This window comes from Mus pahari, chromosome 5 (assembly GCF_900095145.1).
Source record: "Mus pahari chromosome 5, PAHARI_EIJ_v1.1, whole genome shotgun sequence".
Lineage (NCBI taxonomy): Eukaryota > Metazoa > Chordata > Mammalia > Rodentia > Muridae > Mus > Mus pahari.
The window spans coordinates 145,115,778-145,133,201 of NC_034594.1; the positions used below are offsets into that span (position 1 = coordinate 145,115,778).

Below are 17,424 nucleotides of genomic sequence, written 5' to 3' on the forward strand. Positions count from 1 at the left end.
TCTCTCTCTCTCTCTCTCTCTCTCTCTCTCTCTCTCTCTCTCTCTCTCGGCTCATCATCATCATCGATGACCTTTTCAATCTCTCTTTAAACATCATCTCCACCAAGCAGGACCTTGTGACTATTATTAGCACACCTCATCACATCATGGGCTAAGTGTCCCTTCCCTTGGCTCTGTCTCCCATCCGTGGGGATGCTATAGGAGAGGAGCTGAGACTCTTTGCTCTTTCCCCACATTCCAGCATGAAGTCCAGATGAAGGTCCGTGGGATGGAGATGCAGCTGAGCTTTGTGACGTGAAGATACCTTTAGCGTGAGGGCTTCTCTGTTCTCCCTCAGTTCTGTCATTAGGATTCCACACACTCTTTACAAGGGATCCCCTCTCACCTCTGAGTGCCCTCCTGGCACTTCAGTCAATGACATTCAGTCAACCCCTCATGTCCCTCAAGCCTCGCTGAAAGTGGTGGACCAGGTTGCTCTTTCAGAAGTCAAGACCGTGTGAGTCGGGTCAATCCTGGGATACTGTGAGCTGGGATACTGTGTGATGGGACAGATCTGGGTACACCCAGGCTCCCTCTTGCAGACCCTCCTCTTTCTGAGGTGAGCCAGTGGAATTGCAGAGGCTCAGGAAGCTGGATGATGGGCCCAGAGAATACTTGGGTCACCTGCGTTTGAAGCTATTGCTTGTGACTCTGATTTGAGTTTCAGTCTACAGCTGCACCGCACATCTTCAAACTTAAGCACTGACAGATCTGCTCTTCTCCAACCTGACTCTGATCCGTCCTGTCAGAACTTAAGAGTGATCCTTCACCCACCAACACCATCTCTGAAGCCCTGCCTTTGGCCTCACCTGGTAGTCCTACATCTTATTACCTTCACTGAAATCCACTGCAAAGTCAGCCGCTGCAGTATTGGCTTCCAGAATCCAGCTTCTTCAAGACCACTTTGCTTTGAGACCCACATGGAACCATCTGTCTCTCTGTGGTAGTTCCTAACTCCTGCTCTGGAGCCCCTCTGAAACTTGCTCAGGTGGTAAACTTGTTCCTGAGTGTTTCTGGGCTGAGCTCTAGGTCTATATGGGGACACAGAAGAGGGGGTGGAGGGGCCAGGCATGAGGGAGGTCAGGTTGTAGTCCCGGGTCAGCGGGGGTCTTGAAGAGCTCGGGGTTTGCGTGGACCGCTGATAGGTGGTTTTGGAGGATGGTTAGGATGCCTGTCCTCCACAGGGATCTGGGGTTGGGCTGGACCACATCTCTGAAGCCGGCCGGCTCTGATTGCTTGTCATGCCTCTTCCATCCCTCGTGGTCTCTGTTCACTCTCTTCTAGGTCTTTGTCTTTAACTCTTTACTTCTGTCCTAGAATAGAGGCAAGAGCTATTGTCCTCTCCTAGCACGGAAGCCCAAGAGTTTCTGATGTCAGCCTGGACCTTTATGGGTTCTGAAAGGGAAGTGGGGGTGGGAGTGGGGGGTAGAAATGGGAAGTTTAGGACAGAGACAGATAGTGAAGGAAAGCCAAGGGAAGATTCAGAGCAGAATGGCTCTCAGGAGTGGGACCCTTTTTCCTTTGCTGAGGCAGAGGCCTAGAGAGCCACTGGGCTGCAGGCCAGTCTTAGAAGGTAGGAGCACTAGGCTGGATCTATGACTGGTACCCTCTCCCCTCCTCCCTACCCCCATGCCATAGGGCAGGGAGGCTGACAGCTTCTTTTATAAGCTCCAAATTGCAAGCAGGTGACAATTAGCCTTCAGTAGGTCATGGGGGACCAAAGATGCTGCTGTCTTCCTTTTCCAGCTTTGAGAAACCTTCTGTGATCCCCTCAGAAGTGTTTTTCTAACCAATAGGTCCCGATCCTTCCCCAGGCCTTCAACCTCAACCTCTCTGGGGCTCCACAATCGAATCCCTTCCCCAGCAAATCCCTCTGAGGGGCCTCCTCTTCTGGTTCCGTCTGGTGACAGAGTCCCCTGGTTACTCATAGCTTCTGGCATCCGGGAGCTTCCTCAGGCTGTGAGCAGGCGGTGGAGCAGGACTTCAGAAGTTATATTTGTTATGGGATTAAGTTGCTTCATCCCCTCTCATATGGGCTCGTGCACTTTTGAATCCCTCCCTCAGACCCTGGGTACCTCACTATGTCCCAGTACCATGCTTCCAGCATTGAGCCAAACCTGGATTTAGCAGGTGGTGGTGGTGGTGGTGGTGGGGAGTTGCTATCTTTCTACATCTTAAAATATCTCACTTTTGATTACCTTGAAGCTGCTTGATCATATATTTTCACTTCCTATCTTAACCCCAACCACCCTCTTGACTTATTTGTAACAAATCTTAAATCAACTTCAACTCGGCCTCTGAGTTACCTCAACTTGTATGCACACGCAGATCTGTGAATGACACTGAAAACAGATTTCTTTCCATAGCACAAAGTCCCGCCTTAATACGGAGCTGCGGTGCCTGCTGCACTTCTGGCTGCAATTGGAACCTTAATACTGACCTTAACTCTAATTCCAAACTCATATCCAACCTCTGCCTCATTCATAATTTCAGCTAACCTCAAATTTAACCCCAGAGGCAGCTGTCACTGTGCATTAGCTCAAATCCAGAGCACCAATGGATCCCTTCATGTCAGTTTAGTGGAACCACAGGTTCAGCCCTTTCTATCCTTTTCCCTCTTCCTGACCCTGTCTGTTTCCCCCTCCACTCACCACTGGCCTTCCGTGCTTCTCTGATGTGTAGTAGTCAATATGGCCACCAGGCTCTCTTTTGGACCACTTGGGACCACTGAGTGCCAGGATGCCTGGCTATCCCTAGTTGGCCAGTAGCTGCATCTGAACTGAATCTTTGTTCCTCCGGGCTTCTGTTTCCCTATCTGTAGAACGGGGATAATGACCCCTGTTTTCCCAAAGGCTCAGGACAACCCCATAAATCTCAAAATAGATAAGGAAATAAGGATAGTCACTGTGTGCATCTGGCGGGCCCCGGAGCAACCTGTTATTGTTGGCAGTTTGGGTAAAGGGGTTTGGGACACAGAGCTGCGTGGACTCCGTGTGCTTCCTTATTGTCCTTGTCCTATTCTTCCAAGAGGGTAGGTCTTGGCAGCATTCCTGAGCCCCATAACTCTCCTGAAGACTCTTCCCCCTCTGCCCTTCCTGAGCCCCAGGTCAGTAGTGGAAAAGGCTCCCTCAAGGGCCCAAGCTGTTGAGTGAGGCTCCCCATAATCTGCATCCTATTGGATAGTCCTGGAATCCAGAGAAGATTAAGGATTGAGCTGAATGCATGGACCAACAGTGGCTGGCCTTCCCCTTTCTACTGGCTAAGACCCTCCCACCCTGCCCAGAACTGTGCTGGCTTAGTCACTGTGATGGCTGGCTGCCCTGTAGATGGTCCAGGCTTTGAGGGTCTTTGTTCTTAGGGGATTCTGACTCCTATTAACACTGGGCTGAGATGCCAAGAATAAAAAAAATCCCAGAATAAAGCATGCAGAGGGTTCCAGTCCTTCTCCTACCCACATCCCCATGAGAGATGTACACACATGACCTCCTGTCCTGCCTACCTCAAACATTCTCTCACGGTGCACAGTCCCTCACTCCCTCCACATGCCCGGATTCCTCTTCTTCAGGCCTCAGTGAGCTGATAGAGGTTTGTGTGGGAGGTAAACCCATCCTAGCACTTCCTGCTCTCTGGGATCCTTGAACTTGGGGATGACCTTTGTGCCAGCAAGGATGGAGAAACAGTAGCGTGGGAAGACCCTGTTCTTACACACACCCCTTCTTTCCCTCTTCAACCCAGAAGCTTCACTCCCTTTAAAGGGACAGAGAAAAGTTACATCTCCTGTTACTTGGGCTTTCCTTCTAGGTCCCACCATGGCAAAGAGATCCCTTCTTTGATACACTATCTTTTAGACCTGATCTGGAGGGCAAAGGTTGCTTGAAGGGATTGGGACCCGGAAATCTGGCTCTTCTGAAATGGGAGGGTGCATGGGACTCGGGATATCTTTGGTCAATGTTAACTCTTCAGATGCTGGCCATCCTTCCTCTCGAAATCTGGCTTCTCCTTCCTCTTTCCCACTTCCCCCCAGGGAAGAAGGCAGCGAATGAGTGGCGAGAGGAGCTCCGTGGACGCTGGAAAATGGGGCGACTGTTGCCACCCCGGGGACTTGGCCAGGAGGAAGTGGAGGTTTAACAGGTGCCTAATTACAAGTCCCTCTTGTCCCCCTGCTCTACTCTTGGGACAGGGAAGAGCTTGGGTGAGGGCTGGGTAATGCCTGGGTAGGCCATCCTGTCACCCTGCTAATTAGGGCTACTTGGGCTCCTCCCCAAGGCGGGGACCAGGCCCCCTCCCTCCTATAGAAATAACTCCGGCTGCTCCTCAGCCTGGCACTCATTGCACCTTCCTGCCACCCCGGGCAGTGTCTGGGCCCTCCGCTCCCCCTCCCTCCACCTGCCCCTTCCACCCACCACCACCAGCCCACTGGAACCCAGCTCAGGCGGAGGAAAGACCAAGCCTAGAGACATGGGAGTTCGAGGAGCACTCCATCTTCTACTTGTGTGCCTGAGCCCAGGTATGGGGCCGGGCAGGGGCAGGGATACCCAGCGTGACGCCAAAGGTCAGGGATGCTCGTGGGCTCACAGAGGAGTTTCACGGATGATCTGAGAGGCACTGGTAGGGACCATCTACCTTCACTTTGAGGATGCTGATTTCGACACTGCCGAAGGGGCTTCTCCCCAGGAGAGCCCGTACCTGAAGGCTTGGGGCAGTGTCTGTGTGCAGAGGCTTTGGAATAGATCTTTATGGTCATTGGCAGCCTGCGTAACTTGGATATCTTGTGCAAGGTGCCCTTTGAGCTGTTCCCACGCTGGGAGCTGGAGACCTGGGCTTGCTTGCTTGGAGATCTGGAGTTAGTTGTGGGAATTGCAGGTGGGGTAGGAGTCAGGTGAGCATCAGCTCTGGGTGGGGGCTGAGGAGGAACCTGCCAATGATCTGCTTCCTTTAGATAGTCTGTGTGCTCTTCCCACTGGAAGGGCCGGCCCTCCCATGCCAGAGCATTGGGCAGGAAAGCCATCTGCCTCGAAAGGGCTCCACATGCTGAGTTGCCTCCATCCTAGCTAGTAAGAACCAGGTCTGGGACCTCTGCTCTGGACCCTATGGGCTACAAGAGTCCACAGGTGATGTCTCCTCCTGGATGAGGCTGAGAGGATGTGGACAAGGATGGATGGTAGGCTCCCAGAGCCCCTTCGCCTCTCTGGGGCACTCGTGGAAGGCAGGGCTCAGCTTTGGATCCTATGGCGGCCTGCCCGGGACTGGGCAAGTCCCGGCAAGGGACATTCTATTGAGTATTGCAGAAAATAGCATGGAGCCCCCTCCTGGGGTGGGTGTCTAGATGTAGGATGATGGGTATGGAGAAGGTGAGAGGGAAGGGGGGGGACTGTTTCACCCTGTTTCTGTGCGTGACAATGTGCATGTGTGTGTGTATGTGTGTGTGTGTGTGTGCATATGTGTGATGACTGAATTTCTGGCAAGGTGACTGCTGCTCTTCTTGTCTGCTGAGAGCCCCCCACCCCAGGCAGTGCCCATGTTAGGAGCCCTGACTGTGCCAGGAGAGCCAGGGCATCTCCATGTGTGCTATATGTGTGAGGGTATGTGGGCTGGATTCTTGCTGCGTGGACTCAGGCACCACAACTTTCTCTGAGCTGCCCCTGTCTTCTCTTTTCCCCTTGTAGTTTGAAATTAGCTCGAGAATTCAGAATAGGTTTCTTAGCTGAGATTGGACACCTACCGAGGTGACTTCCCCAAAGAGGGTGGGCAGCCCTGGAGACTTCATAAGGGACAATCACCAGTTCCTTGGACAGCCTCTTGACTTCACCCTGTTCCTCTCCCCTCAAGTCCTCTTACCCAGCGCTCTTCCCTACCTATGCTGGCCTTTACCCCGATTCTTTGCTCTACACAAGCCTCCCTTTTCTCTTACATTCCCTGGAAGTCCTTCCCCAGTGTCACAGCAAGATAAACCAGAGTGATATGCCAGAGGGGTGGGAGGAGGTACAGAGCAGCTGGAACCCTTGGGAGGAGCTGAAGAAACATCTAAGGAGAGGAGGAACTGGGGTGAGGCTCTTTGGCCTGAGACAATTGAAGCAATACAGCTGAGTGCAGGGTAGAGGCATTCTGTTCCAGTTCATCCCTTCTACCCCGAGCCCCTTTCTCTGAATACTTACCCTGTGCCTGGCTGACCTTCGTGATGCTGGGCAAGGGAATCCTCCCTGCTGTCAGCTGTTTCCAGTGGCTCATCCCCAGGGTGGAGCCACTGCTCTCAGTAGAACTCTGGCTCATCCCTGGCTTGCTTCTCAACGCCCCAGGATCTGGCAGATGGCATCAGGATCCTTATCTTAGGAATGAGCTGGTATTCTCTTGGCCTAAGGCTGAAGGAGGCATCTCCAGGTCCCGTTAGAGTCCCAGAAGCTAGGCTGCCTGTTCGAGGTCAAGTTGGAATCTTTTCAGGTTGTAGAATGTATGGGGGGCTAGCCTTGGCTTAGAGGGGCAGGTCCAGTGCCATTTAAGATGTTGGGGGACATGTAAGGCCCTTGCTAGCTTCCCCAGTGCCAGGCTACACCTGGAACTCAGTGCTTCTGCAGATGTGTCTGGTCTTGAATGGACGCGCAGGAAGTCACCAGAGCATGCAGTGGGTGTGTCCTCTCTTTGCCTGTAAATATGTGTCTGCGTATAGATCTAATAGTTTTTGTGCACAAGAAGAAGGAGGAGACTGCATGGGCATATATTCACATTTTGAGGGCTTGAAAGAACATGCCTGTGTCTATTTGTTTTGCCCAGGATGGAGTATTCCTGTGTGTGTGTGTGTGTGTGTTTGTTTGTTTGTGTGTGTGTGTGTGTGTGTGTGTGTGTGTGTGTGTGGAGTGTGGGGAGAGACTCCCTGAGACTTGGGCCTGGGATTCCCAGAGAGATGTTTACTTAAAAAGGCCATCCATAGACAAGCTTGGTGAGGGCTTTGTAGAAGGAGTGCTTCGTAGACTGGAGGTGAGGAGCTAAGTGTCTAGGGTGGAGCCCTGGGTTCACTCCCCCCTTATCCTTCTCTAGGTCTAACCGGTTGGGTCCAGAGCTTGCCTGAGGCTTCAGGGGAGGGAGGGAGAGGAGTTTAGTCCTAAGCTTCCTGATCCTGGCTCCAAACCTTGGGCTCCTGCTCTGACTCAGTGTCAGGAGGGGCCCCAATGGGAGCAAGCAAGTGGGAGCAGCTCTACTGGAACCACACAATCACACAAGGAGGAGGACACACAGTCCACACACCACCACCACCATCACCACCACCACCACCACCACCATCACCACCACCATCACGCCAACATACACAGCTATACTCTTGCTTTTTGGGATACAGAGAGACCCGGAGTCACAGTATCTACTCTCCTGCTTCTGGCTAGAGCATTTCACTTGACCCAGATAGGGCCTAAACCCAGCCCATACAGGTAGCTTTTAAATAGCCTGTTTCTTCCAATAAAACATCTAATGACTCTGGGTGTTTCACACACACACATACACACACACACACACACACACACACACGCCCACACTGTCATGTAAATATGAAGGTAGATATCCTACATGGTCATGCACATGAACATCTTTCAGCTACAAAGACTCATAGACATATAATGTACATTTGAGTATATATATATATATATATATATATATATATATTTATTTATACATGCAAATACATAAGTACAACTCAAGGGCTCTGTATATGTAAATAATAATACTCAAATGCTCATCTACACAAGTCTAAAATATATACACAAGTTCACAAGGATGCCCAGAAACTGCCATATGAATAAACAAATAAACAACATAAGTATTGCTCATGCCAGTACACACACACACACACACACACACACACACACATACACGCACATCCACACACTGGAAGCACCACTGAGCACTAGCTGACAGGCAGAGACTGACTACTAAGCGCTATTTCTGTTCTCTCTTTCCACCTGCTTTACCCTTCACTAGCACTGTTGTCTGCTGTAAGGATCAACGGGGATGGCCAGGAGGTCATGTACCTGGCAGAAGGTGACAATGTGAGGCTAGGCTGTCCCTACCTCCTGGATCCTGAGGATTTTGGTCCCAACGGTCTGGACATTGAGTGGATGCAAGTCAACTCAGAGCCCTCACACAGGGAGAATGTTGTAAGTGCTTGGCTGGGGGTTCTCTGTACTCTATGATGTCAACTTGATGGGAAGCCAACATCCTGAGGGAGAAGGAAGGCAAACCAGGGCCTTGAACTTCCTCCAAGATCTCTCAGGGAAAATGAGGCAACAGGGATAAGAGCCATCCAACTGGGAGTCAAGCCAGCCAGTCTCTCTACCTCTTTCTACCTCTTTCTACCCCATATCAAGGTGGGGTTGGGAGATTGAATGTGGACCCTGCCTTTAGAAGTTCCCAGTCTGACCTTACATTTCTCCAGAATATCTAATCCCATCTGCTCTCACTCATTCCGTAAGAAGTCAGAGTGCCTGACACCGTTATATGCCCATTTTCAGTTGAGAAAACTGAGTCTTAGAGAAGGTCAGCAAATTGCCGGCACAGCTCACACAACCTTCCCTGGCTCAGATTGTCTCAACAGCTCTGTTTTCCTCTCTGTCTCACAGTTTCTTACTTATCAAGACAAGAGGATAGGCCATGGCAACCTCCCCCATCTGCAGCAGAGGGTCCGCTTTGCAGCCTCAGACCCCAGCCAGTACGACGCCTCCATCAACCTCATGAACCTTCAGGTATCTGACACAGCAACCTATGAGTGCCGGGTGAAGAAGACCACCATGGCCACCAGGAAGGTCATTGTCACTGTCCAAGGTATGACCAGATGCTTCTGGGCTCCCCTTTTTCCAGGCTTCAGAGTCAAGTGCAGATTGGCTGCTGTGAGCCTGGCTCAGGCTTTTAGCTGCTCCTGGGCTTATAATTGCCTGCCTTGTTACAGCACGTCCTGCGGTGCCCATGTGTTGGACGGAAGGCCACATGTCAAAGGGAAACGATGTGGTGCTGAAGTGCTTTGCCAACGGAGGCTCTCAGCCCCTCTCCTACAAGTGGGCCAAGATCAGTGGGCACAGTCACCCCTACCGAGCTGGGTCCTACCACTCACAGCACAGCTTCCATTCTGAGCTTTCTTACCAAGAGTCATTCCACAGCTCCATCAACCAAGGTGAGGGGGCCCAGCCGAGGGAGAGTGAAAAAAAGTTACACGGGGGATTGGGGACCTGCTGGGACTACCAAGGGGTACCAAGTCAGACCTGGCACCCCGGTGAGAGGCTGCTCATTTGGGCAAGTCCAGGCAGCTGCTGTTGAGGGAAGGAGAGAAGGTGCGAATGGAATGTCAGTCAAAAGCAGCATGGCTCATTTGGAGAGAATAAGGTCCAAGGAAGAGCTGGCCTTGAGTCCTGGCTAGGATGCCGATTGGTAGTAAATCTCAGGCAAGTGGCTTAACACCTCCGTGGCAGATGAAAAAGGGAATGACTGGCGACTGCCACCACTGGCATGAGGGGATTAGAGAGGATAAGGTGTCTGAGGCTCCTAGCACTGGGAAAATTGGAATAAATCACCACAATCAAAGAATAACAAAGCTAGAGGGTACCCCAGAGCTCCTCTGGTCTAACCCCGACTTCACTTTTCAAACCAGAGGTGAGTCAGAGTGTATTTCCCTGAGGTCACAGGGAATTAATGGTGTCTTCTTTCTGAGCCTTTTCCTTTTTTTTTTTTTTTTTTCTGTTTCAGCAAGGGGAGTATGGGTCAGCTTTAGAGTGTGCTTGTATACACTTTCCTCGTTTTTTTTTTAGGGTGGCTCCTGCACCCCACAGAGGTTGGGCAGGGTAGGAGTTTTCAGAAATCACTTTTCTCTGTCTCAGTACCCCTCTGATGCTCTTCCCATCTCAGGCCTGGGAAACGGAGACCTGGTGTTGAAGGGCATCAACGCGGACGACGATGGGCTGTATCAGTGCACAGTGGCCAACCATGTGGGCTACAGCGTCTGTGTGGTAGAGGTGAAAGTCTCAGGTAGGTACAGCAACCCTAAGAATCCCCTGGCTTGGGGATGGGTGGGGGTGGGGCGGGGGTCCGGGATTGGATTGCAGATACCTAAGCTCTATTTTGGAGCCTCAGCTGGTTGCCTCTCCACCACTGTCAGGCAAGGCTCCTGTTTAGAGTAGCTGGAAGCCATCTACAGATTAATTTAACCTTCTTTCCCCACCTCACCCCCTGAACCCCCAGTTTCCTCATTGAGCCTCCCAGGGCCTGGGTTCTTTCCCACAGACATCTGTCCTGGCATGTGCCAGGCTGTCAGAAGTCTGACTCCCTCCACTTCTCTCCACAGACTCCCAGCGAGTAGGCATGATCGTTGGCGCAGTGCTGGGCTCTTTGCTCATGCTGGCCTGCCTGGCAGTAGGCATCTGGGGGCTCATCTGCTGCTGCTGCGGAGGCGGCGGGGCCGGTGGTGCCCGAGGTGCCTTCGGCTACGGGGTCGGCGGCGGGGTCGGCGGAGGGGCCTGCGGCGACTTGGCTAGTGAGATCAGGTAAAACCTGATGCATGCTGCATGCTGCTGCACGGCGGGGGACCGGCGCCCTGTCCTCTTCACCCCTGCCTGCCATCGGCCGGCTGGGAACCCCATTCCAAACCTGCCCGCCATCGCCATGGAGTGCTGGGACTTCAGCATGTCGACTTGCCCACTCGCCGCATGGCTTTTCTCTCTTTGCCCTTCCCGCTCCAGTCTTCCCCTTTGCTCCTTGCTTTCCCCTTTCCTTCCTGTCGTCTATGCATCCCCCAGTCTGTCTGGCCTAGACTGTAAGCTCCTGGAGGGCAGGGACCGAGTGTTTTCACCTTTCCTTGTACTGCGCCGGTCAGAAGCTCGACATGCCTATTTAAGAAGCGTTAACACCAATAGTGCTAATAACTTATATTAGAAGCAATCTAGAAATAAAAATAGAACAAGAATAGCAGTGCTAATGATTGCAATGCCTTGGGGACAGAGGAAAAGGAGAGCGAGGGGCAGGAGAACTTGCCAGAGTTCAGGGTGAGAGTTAGTCAAGGAAAGGAGGGACCCAGTTCCCGGATCACTAAGGCTCCCTTCTAGCCAAACACTAGAAAGGGACAAAGGGCAACCTGACTGGGGCCGCCCACCGTGAGCTGGGACACTCGAGGACAAACAGGGTGTGAAGGATGGGGATGGTGGCATGGGGGCGCTGCAGGGTCGCTGGCCCGGGAATGTGAAGAAGGGAGAGTAAGTTGAGATCCAGAGAGCGAGAGGTGATGGGGCAGGCGGAGGGGGGCGCGGGAGATGAGAGGTTGCCAAGAGCCCCCAGCTCTGCCCAGGCCGTGCCAACGCCGCGCCGTGGAGGAGCCAGCTCACGCGCCCGCCTGTTGTTTTCCAGAGTGGACGCCGAGGCGCCCGGGTGCAAGGCCAGCGGGCGCGGCAGCCGCGTCACCCACCTCCTGGGGTACCCGACGCAGAACGTCAGCCGCTCCCTGCGCCGCAAGTACGCGCCTCCGCCCTGCGGCGGCCCCGAGGACGTGGCCCTAGTGCCCCGCACCGCCTCCGCCGCCTGCGAAGCGGGTCCCTCCCCCGTCTACATCAAGGTCAAGAGCGCGGAGTCGGCCGACTGCACCGACTGTGCCCAGGTCGAGCAGCGCTCGTGCAAGGACGGCCTCTTAGTGTGAGCGCACAGCACCGGGCTGCGCCCCGGCTGGGAGGCGGTTCGGGGGCTCTCCGCCCGCAGCTGGGGACAGGTTCGGGTCTGCAGACCTGGCTCTCTCATCGGCCACCTAGTGGTGGTAAGGGAATTTCCCTCTGAGAAGCCAAGCGGGGCAGAGCCTCCTCCCCTATAGTGGGAGGAGGTGCTGGGGACAGAAGAAGACAGTTCAGAGCCCTCCCTCACCCCTGGGCTCCAGGGAGAGGAAGGGAGAGGAGAGCTGTAGGTATCTCAGAACCGCAGAGGTACAAGCCAGGTGTCCCCAGCCAAGGCAGAGAGCCCCCAGCCCTGGGTAGGTGGATGTCAGGGCTGGATTGTTCTGTGTGTGAGGTCTGAGCTCCAAGGCAACAGTGTTAGCACAATAAAGAAGCTTAAAGACTGACGTCGAGGTGGCTGTCCCGTGTTCCTAGGAGGGCTGGGCGTGGAGTGGGGAAACCTTGATAGGATGATCTGTGCTTCCTTACCTCCTATTGGAATCTTCTGCTTCCCCTTCATATAGGGAAAGCTGCAGCTGGAAGGGGCGGGGGAGGGGCATCTAGTCCTATCACTTCACAGTATGAATGGGGAAACTGAGGTCCTTCAGTACCGACTTTAAAATTCCAAACCCATCTTTCCTTTTTTTTTTTTTTTCTATTAGAGGAAATAAATGGGAGTGGTCAGGTGTTAGAGGTGACCTCCGCACGTTCCTGGCCGACTCAGCATTCTCTCCTCTCCATCCATCTACCTAATCTGAACTTCTTTATCTCTCTCAGGTATATGCCTCCCTTTCCAGCAGCCAGGAAGGGATCTAAACTCAGACACTGGAGTAGGAAGACCTGAGGATACCTAGCTCAGCCCTCTTCGATGGGAAGATTAAGTTTATTAGGCACCCACTAAGTGCCAGGTGCTTTCAAATAGTTGATTTTACCTACCTCTTTAGTCCTGTGAGGCTGGGCACCATTTCACTATACAGAAGAAGTGGAGTTTTAGGGAGATTGTTATATCTCAACAGAGGCAGGAAAAAAAAAGGCAATAATTCAAGATTTGGTTGACTTTTAGGACAGCCGACTCCAGGACATCAGGCTGTTCTCCGATAGCTGAATTTCCTCTATAACGTTCCTGATGAGGGATATCCCAAGCACTTCTGGCCGGAGTACCTTTAGCAGCAGCCCACTGCTTCCCGAAGCGTGAGCCTTTGGTTGTCAAGATTGAGTTGGATGGGAGTCGGGTCCAGGTGGCAGAAGAGTAGGGTCAGCGAGCCAGGTTAGAGAAGACAGTTGGTACAGAAGGAGAGTTCGGGCCGAGTGAAAACAGGAGACCACTGAGCCAGGAGATGCTGAGCTGAGCCAGAGAAGATAGCATTAGGAGACAGAAGAACACACAAAGTACAGAAAGAAAAAAAACAAAGAAAGGCTACAAAGATCTCATAGAGTATTTTCTATTGACCACGCACAGCTTTTATTCCTTGGCCCAAGATCTACTTGTGGGGAGCCCAGAGCATCCAATTTCAACTCATTGGCCTCTAGTGGGCCACATAGTTGTATTTCCCAAAGGACCCCAGTCTGGTTAGTGGGCTAAGGGGTCTTCAGAAGTTCAAGGCCACTTAGTTCGGCCTGCCTTTCCCCAGCTACCTGCTTGTTGAGAGCCTAGACTTTTGTTTCTCTTCTCGTCAAAGGGAACTGCTCACCCTAATCGTCCTCCTCCTGTCCCAGGATAACATAAAGTAGGTGTGCATAAGGCTCAGAGTATCCTGCCTAGTAGACAATAACCTGGAAACTTCTAAGATGGCATCAGGGCTCGTCAAGGGGTGGTTAGCAGTGTTGTCTATTCTGTCCTGACAGTGCTTGGCAAGATGGACAAGAGGGACTGAATGTGGGGGCAAAGGGAATCAAAGACTGCTTACCTAAAAGTTGGGGTATGGGCACTGGGGGGGAGCAGAGAACCTGCCAATCACCTGACCATGTTTATGAGCTCATTTCAGATGACTTATTCATAGATAGAGTTAGCTCTTCAGCAGGGCCCTGTGCCCGGCACACTTCTGCCCTAAGGCAGGTGACTGATAAAGCTGATATGAGGAAAAGGTGTTTACACTCTGAGGAACTGCCAGCCCAGCATCCTGCAAGGTGGTGAGGGGCTGAGGCAGCCACGGGACTTACAGGTTGTGGTGAGCGACATCCTTTCCCCCCATTCTGGGAGTCGGGGAGCCATGTCGCCATGCCGAAGGAGACTTACCTTTCACCTGAGCTGTGGCAATTGTGAGGCTCTGGCAAGCAAAACCCATTAAGAAGCAGCAAGAGAGGTTTCAGTGAGACTCTGGCAACAACTCCTGTTAGGACGAAGCTGGGAAGTGAGGAAGTTTCTAAGTGTATAGGAAAAGAAGCTGACATTTCGAAAAAAAAATTGATTTTCTTTCAAGAACACCTGGATCTTTCCCCCTCATTTCTTCTGTGTGTAACCTGTTTGGGCAGAGATATGGGAAAAGGGCACATAATGTGATATACATTGAAGACTGGATTTGGGAGTGGGCTGGACTGGGCTAGCGTCACGGAAGCTTTGATTTGTAGTGTTTATCTTCTGTGACATAAATATTTCCACAGTTTAATTCCCAAGCTGCCAACATGATGGTAGTGGCCTAGGGTTGGGATAAATGTTTGAGTTGGTACACTGTTGTACCCACAATTCAGATGCAGTAGGAAAAAAAAAATAAAGAAATAATAAAAAAGATGGATAGCAAAATAACCCCAAAGTGGCGGGGGTTAGGTGCTTAGCATCGCTATTTTGATACAACACATTTAATTGGACATTTCTAGGATTTACTTTCAGTGGATGGCCTTGTTGGATAGCTGGGTTGCAAAATTCATATTAGTCAGCTCTGATTCACAATGACAACGTTCCTGAGATAATGAGTTTTGAAAGAGGAAAAGCTGATTTTTTGACTCACAGTTTTGAAGATTTCAGGTCATGGCTGCTTGGCTTCCTTGCTTTTAGGCCTTTGATGAGACAGCACAAGCTTGTGAAATCACACTAAAGGAAGATGCTCATTCCTTAGAGTTGGAAAGCAAAGAGGAAAAGCAAGAGGAGAAACGGGGCATGCCCCAATGTCTTAACTTCCTTCCACTGGCCTTACCTTCTAAAGGTTCCACCATCCCCAAATAGCAGAAACTAAAATCAAGCTGGTAACACTTGGGGCCTTGGTGGTCCCTAGTCCAAACAGCGGTACTAGGCAAATGACTGGCTAGGCACAGACGCCCCCTCTGAGAGGAAATCTTAAGGCACTTCTGATTTATCCCTGTCTGTCTAGAGACACAAATAGCACCAAGTCACCCATTTCCGTTCCTTTTTCTGGTTCTGTCTTTTGCACCATTTTCCAACTTTGCCAGGACTGAATTCTAGCTCTTTGGGTCGCCAAAGAATTATGTGGATAACTAACATCTCCTTGGTAACACACATCACTCACATAGCCATTAGAAACTCAATTTGGGGCTAGAGAAATGGCTCAGTGGTTAAGAGCACTGACTGCCCTTCTGAAGGTTGTGAGTTCAAATCCCAGCAACCACATGGTGGCTCACAACCATCCGTAATGAGACCCAACGCCCTCTTCTGGTGTGTCTGAAGACAGCTACAGTGCACTTAGATATAATAATAAATAAATCTTTTTTTTTTTTTTTAAAGAAACAATTTGGCATCCACAAGATTTTCATGACTTTTGCCTTCTAGTGCATCTGATGATGAGGCATCTCTGCAGAATACTTCTGAGTCTTCACTACCCATCCCCTAGGATATCCCTCCCCAGCTCTCAGAGGGGCATAGAGTCAATTCTCAAGCCCATGGGTGGGTGGAATCCCATGAATCACCTGTGTATTCCTCCGAGAATAACTGTGACCATGCAGGCTGACCATTGCATTTCTTTTTCTCAAATCTGGGTCTAGACATCTCTCCATCTCTCTCTGTTTGTCTCTGGCTCTGTGTCTCTGTGTCTGTCTCTGTCTCTCTCTGTTTCCCCCTACTAACTGGGGAAAATGAAGTTTGGGGAGCTTCAGAGACAGAAACTACCTAACTGCTGTGGGATTAGGTTTGGCTTGTCTGGAGGCAGACGAAGAGCTGATGAAGACCTCTTGATCCATTTCTTAAGCTTCCTAGAACCTTCTTCCTGGTTTGGCCCCCTGATTTGGTAGGAGCTTGGGAAATCTGGTTTTCTCTCTCTCTTTGGCTTCCCCTCTGAAATAATAATTTCATAAATAGTTGAATTTATTTTCCTAAAGGCTGAATCTGCTGGTGGCGAGTCCTGTGTGGGTGTGGAAGGGGGGGGGGAGTAGGAGGAAAAGAAGAGAAACGGAACAGTTGGAATAAAGGTTTGCGAGTATTCCATGTCGGCACATGCAAAGGGAGCCTCTGCGGCTAGAGCCAGACAGAACTAGATCCACAGCTGCCGAGTAGGTTCCCAACTGTCAGGTTCTTCCCTTGTGAAATGAACAGGAAGAAGATTATTTGACGTAATGCGTATATTTCACACACTGCTCCATAGTAGGGGCGCAGCAAGCGGTTGGCCCCTCCGTATCTAATGTGTAATCTTGTCTTCCATATAAGGGCAGGCCTGGAAGGCTGGGTCTAACCATACAGGGATCAGGATAGAGGCTAAGGTGATGGGAAGGCTGCATCAAGGGGGCTGCTTTGAGATTGAATTTAGAGACAGTTCACTCCCTGGAGAGAAGGGACAAGGAATTCTGGAAACAGCCAGTCGAAAAGTAGAAGGACCAGGCCTTGTCCGTGAGGCCTGCCGTCCTGGAGCAGGCATTAATATTGACAAGCAAGCCTCATTACTAACAGCGATACTAATAATTACAGGAAGCACCTGAAACACAAGCTTGGCAGGGGCCTAGACCAGCTTCTAGCATCCTCTGGTGCCTCTTGGGACCAGGGCACCTCTTCCCGGCATGTAGCTCAGCTGCTGCCCTCTGGAGTGCCCAGTGTAGCTCTGAGCATGACAGCCTCCCCCAGGTGGCCCACTCACAGGGTGGATGCAACCAGCAGCTGTTGTTGCTTTTTTATCTTCTTCTAGAAAATCAGCCCAGTTCAACAACCGGGCTTCTCTGGTCCCCACTCGGCCACACCCTCTGCTTTTTCTCTGCTCAGTCTCCTCAGCATTCTCTGGGTTGTCTCTGTCTTTGTCCTACCAAGATGCCTGCTGTCTTAGACCCTAACCTTCAAAAAGGCTCCTGTGCCTCCCCTAGCCCCAGTCCCTAACTTGCCCAAGCCTTTGGCCAAGGTAGTTTTCCTTGCTTGTAAAACATCCAGGTCTCCCTTGACCCTTTTCTCCGCTGGCCTTCCCAGGAAGCAGACTGGACTAGCCCTGCCCCCTCATCCCAGCCTCTCCTGCTGCTAGACCAGGAGAAGATTTACTCAATTATCATTTTCTGTTTGGGGAGTGTCCTTTTACGCTGCAGCTCCACCAACCTAGGCTTCCCCTGAGGGTGGTGGCCTGGTCTCGTCTTTCTCAACATTAATTCCCTTGAGAGCTCAGCTAATGGGTAAAAATTAGTGATGGCTAGTTTGTGCGAGCTACTCCTCTCCTGATTTGATAATGACAATAGTCTAGAGTGTTTCAGAGAGGCGGGGTAGACGAGGTCCCTGTGGAACTAACCCTCCCCGAGACAGACTAGGGTAGGGAATCTGTTGCCAGCGCCCCAGGGTTCCAAGGGCCGTGTCTACCAGCTAGGT

At 51.5% G+C, this 17,424-nt stretch overlaps 1 protein-coding gene across 2 annotated transcripts; it reads left to right on the forward strand.

The window, feature by feature from the left end:
• The first annotated feature begins 4,369 nt into the window (after positions 1–4,369).
• Vsig8 (V-set and immunoglobulin domain containing 8) lies at positions 4,370–12,109 on the forward strand. 2 transcript variants are annotated; one of them, XM_021199070.1, is made up of 7 exons: positions 4,370–4,546; positions 8,005–8,180; positions 8,643–8,844; positions 8,969–9,190; positions 9,919–10,038; positions 10,355–10,553; positions 11,410–12,109. In XM_021199070.1, the coding sequence occupies exons 1-7, from the start codon at positions 4,498–4,500 to the stop codon at positions 11,693–11,695; spliced, it is 1,254 nt and encodes a 417-aa protein (XP_021054729.1). In that variant the 5' UTR covers positions 4,370–4,497; the 3' UTR covers positions 11,696–12,109. The 2 variants fall into 2 exon arrangements, with proteins under 2 accessions (XP_021054729.1, XP_021054730.1); XM_021199071.1 differs by lacking the exons at positions 4,370–4,546; positions 8,005–8,180 and adding an exon at positions 8,309–8,390.
• Positions 12,110–17,424: the final 5,315 nt, after the last annotated feature.

Coding starts and splice junctions, on each gene's coding strand:
- Vsig8 (XM_021199070.1), top strand. CDS start 4,498: ATGGGAGTTCGAGGAGCACTCCATCTTCTACTTGTGTGCCTGAGCCCA. Junction 10,039..10,354: donor GGTAGAGGTGAAAGTCTCAG/GTAGGTACAGCA, acceptor TTCTCTCCACAG/ACTCCCAGCGAGTAGGCATG. Junction 10,554..11,409: donor GACTTGGCTAGTGAGATCAG/GTAAAACCTGAT, acceptor GTTGTTTTCCAG/AGTGGACGCCGAGGCGCCCG.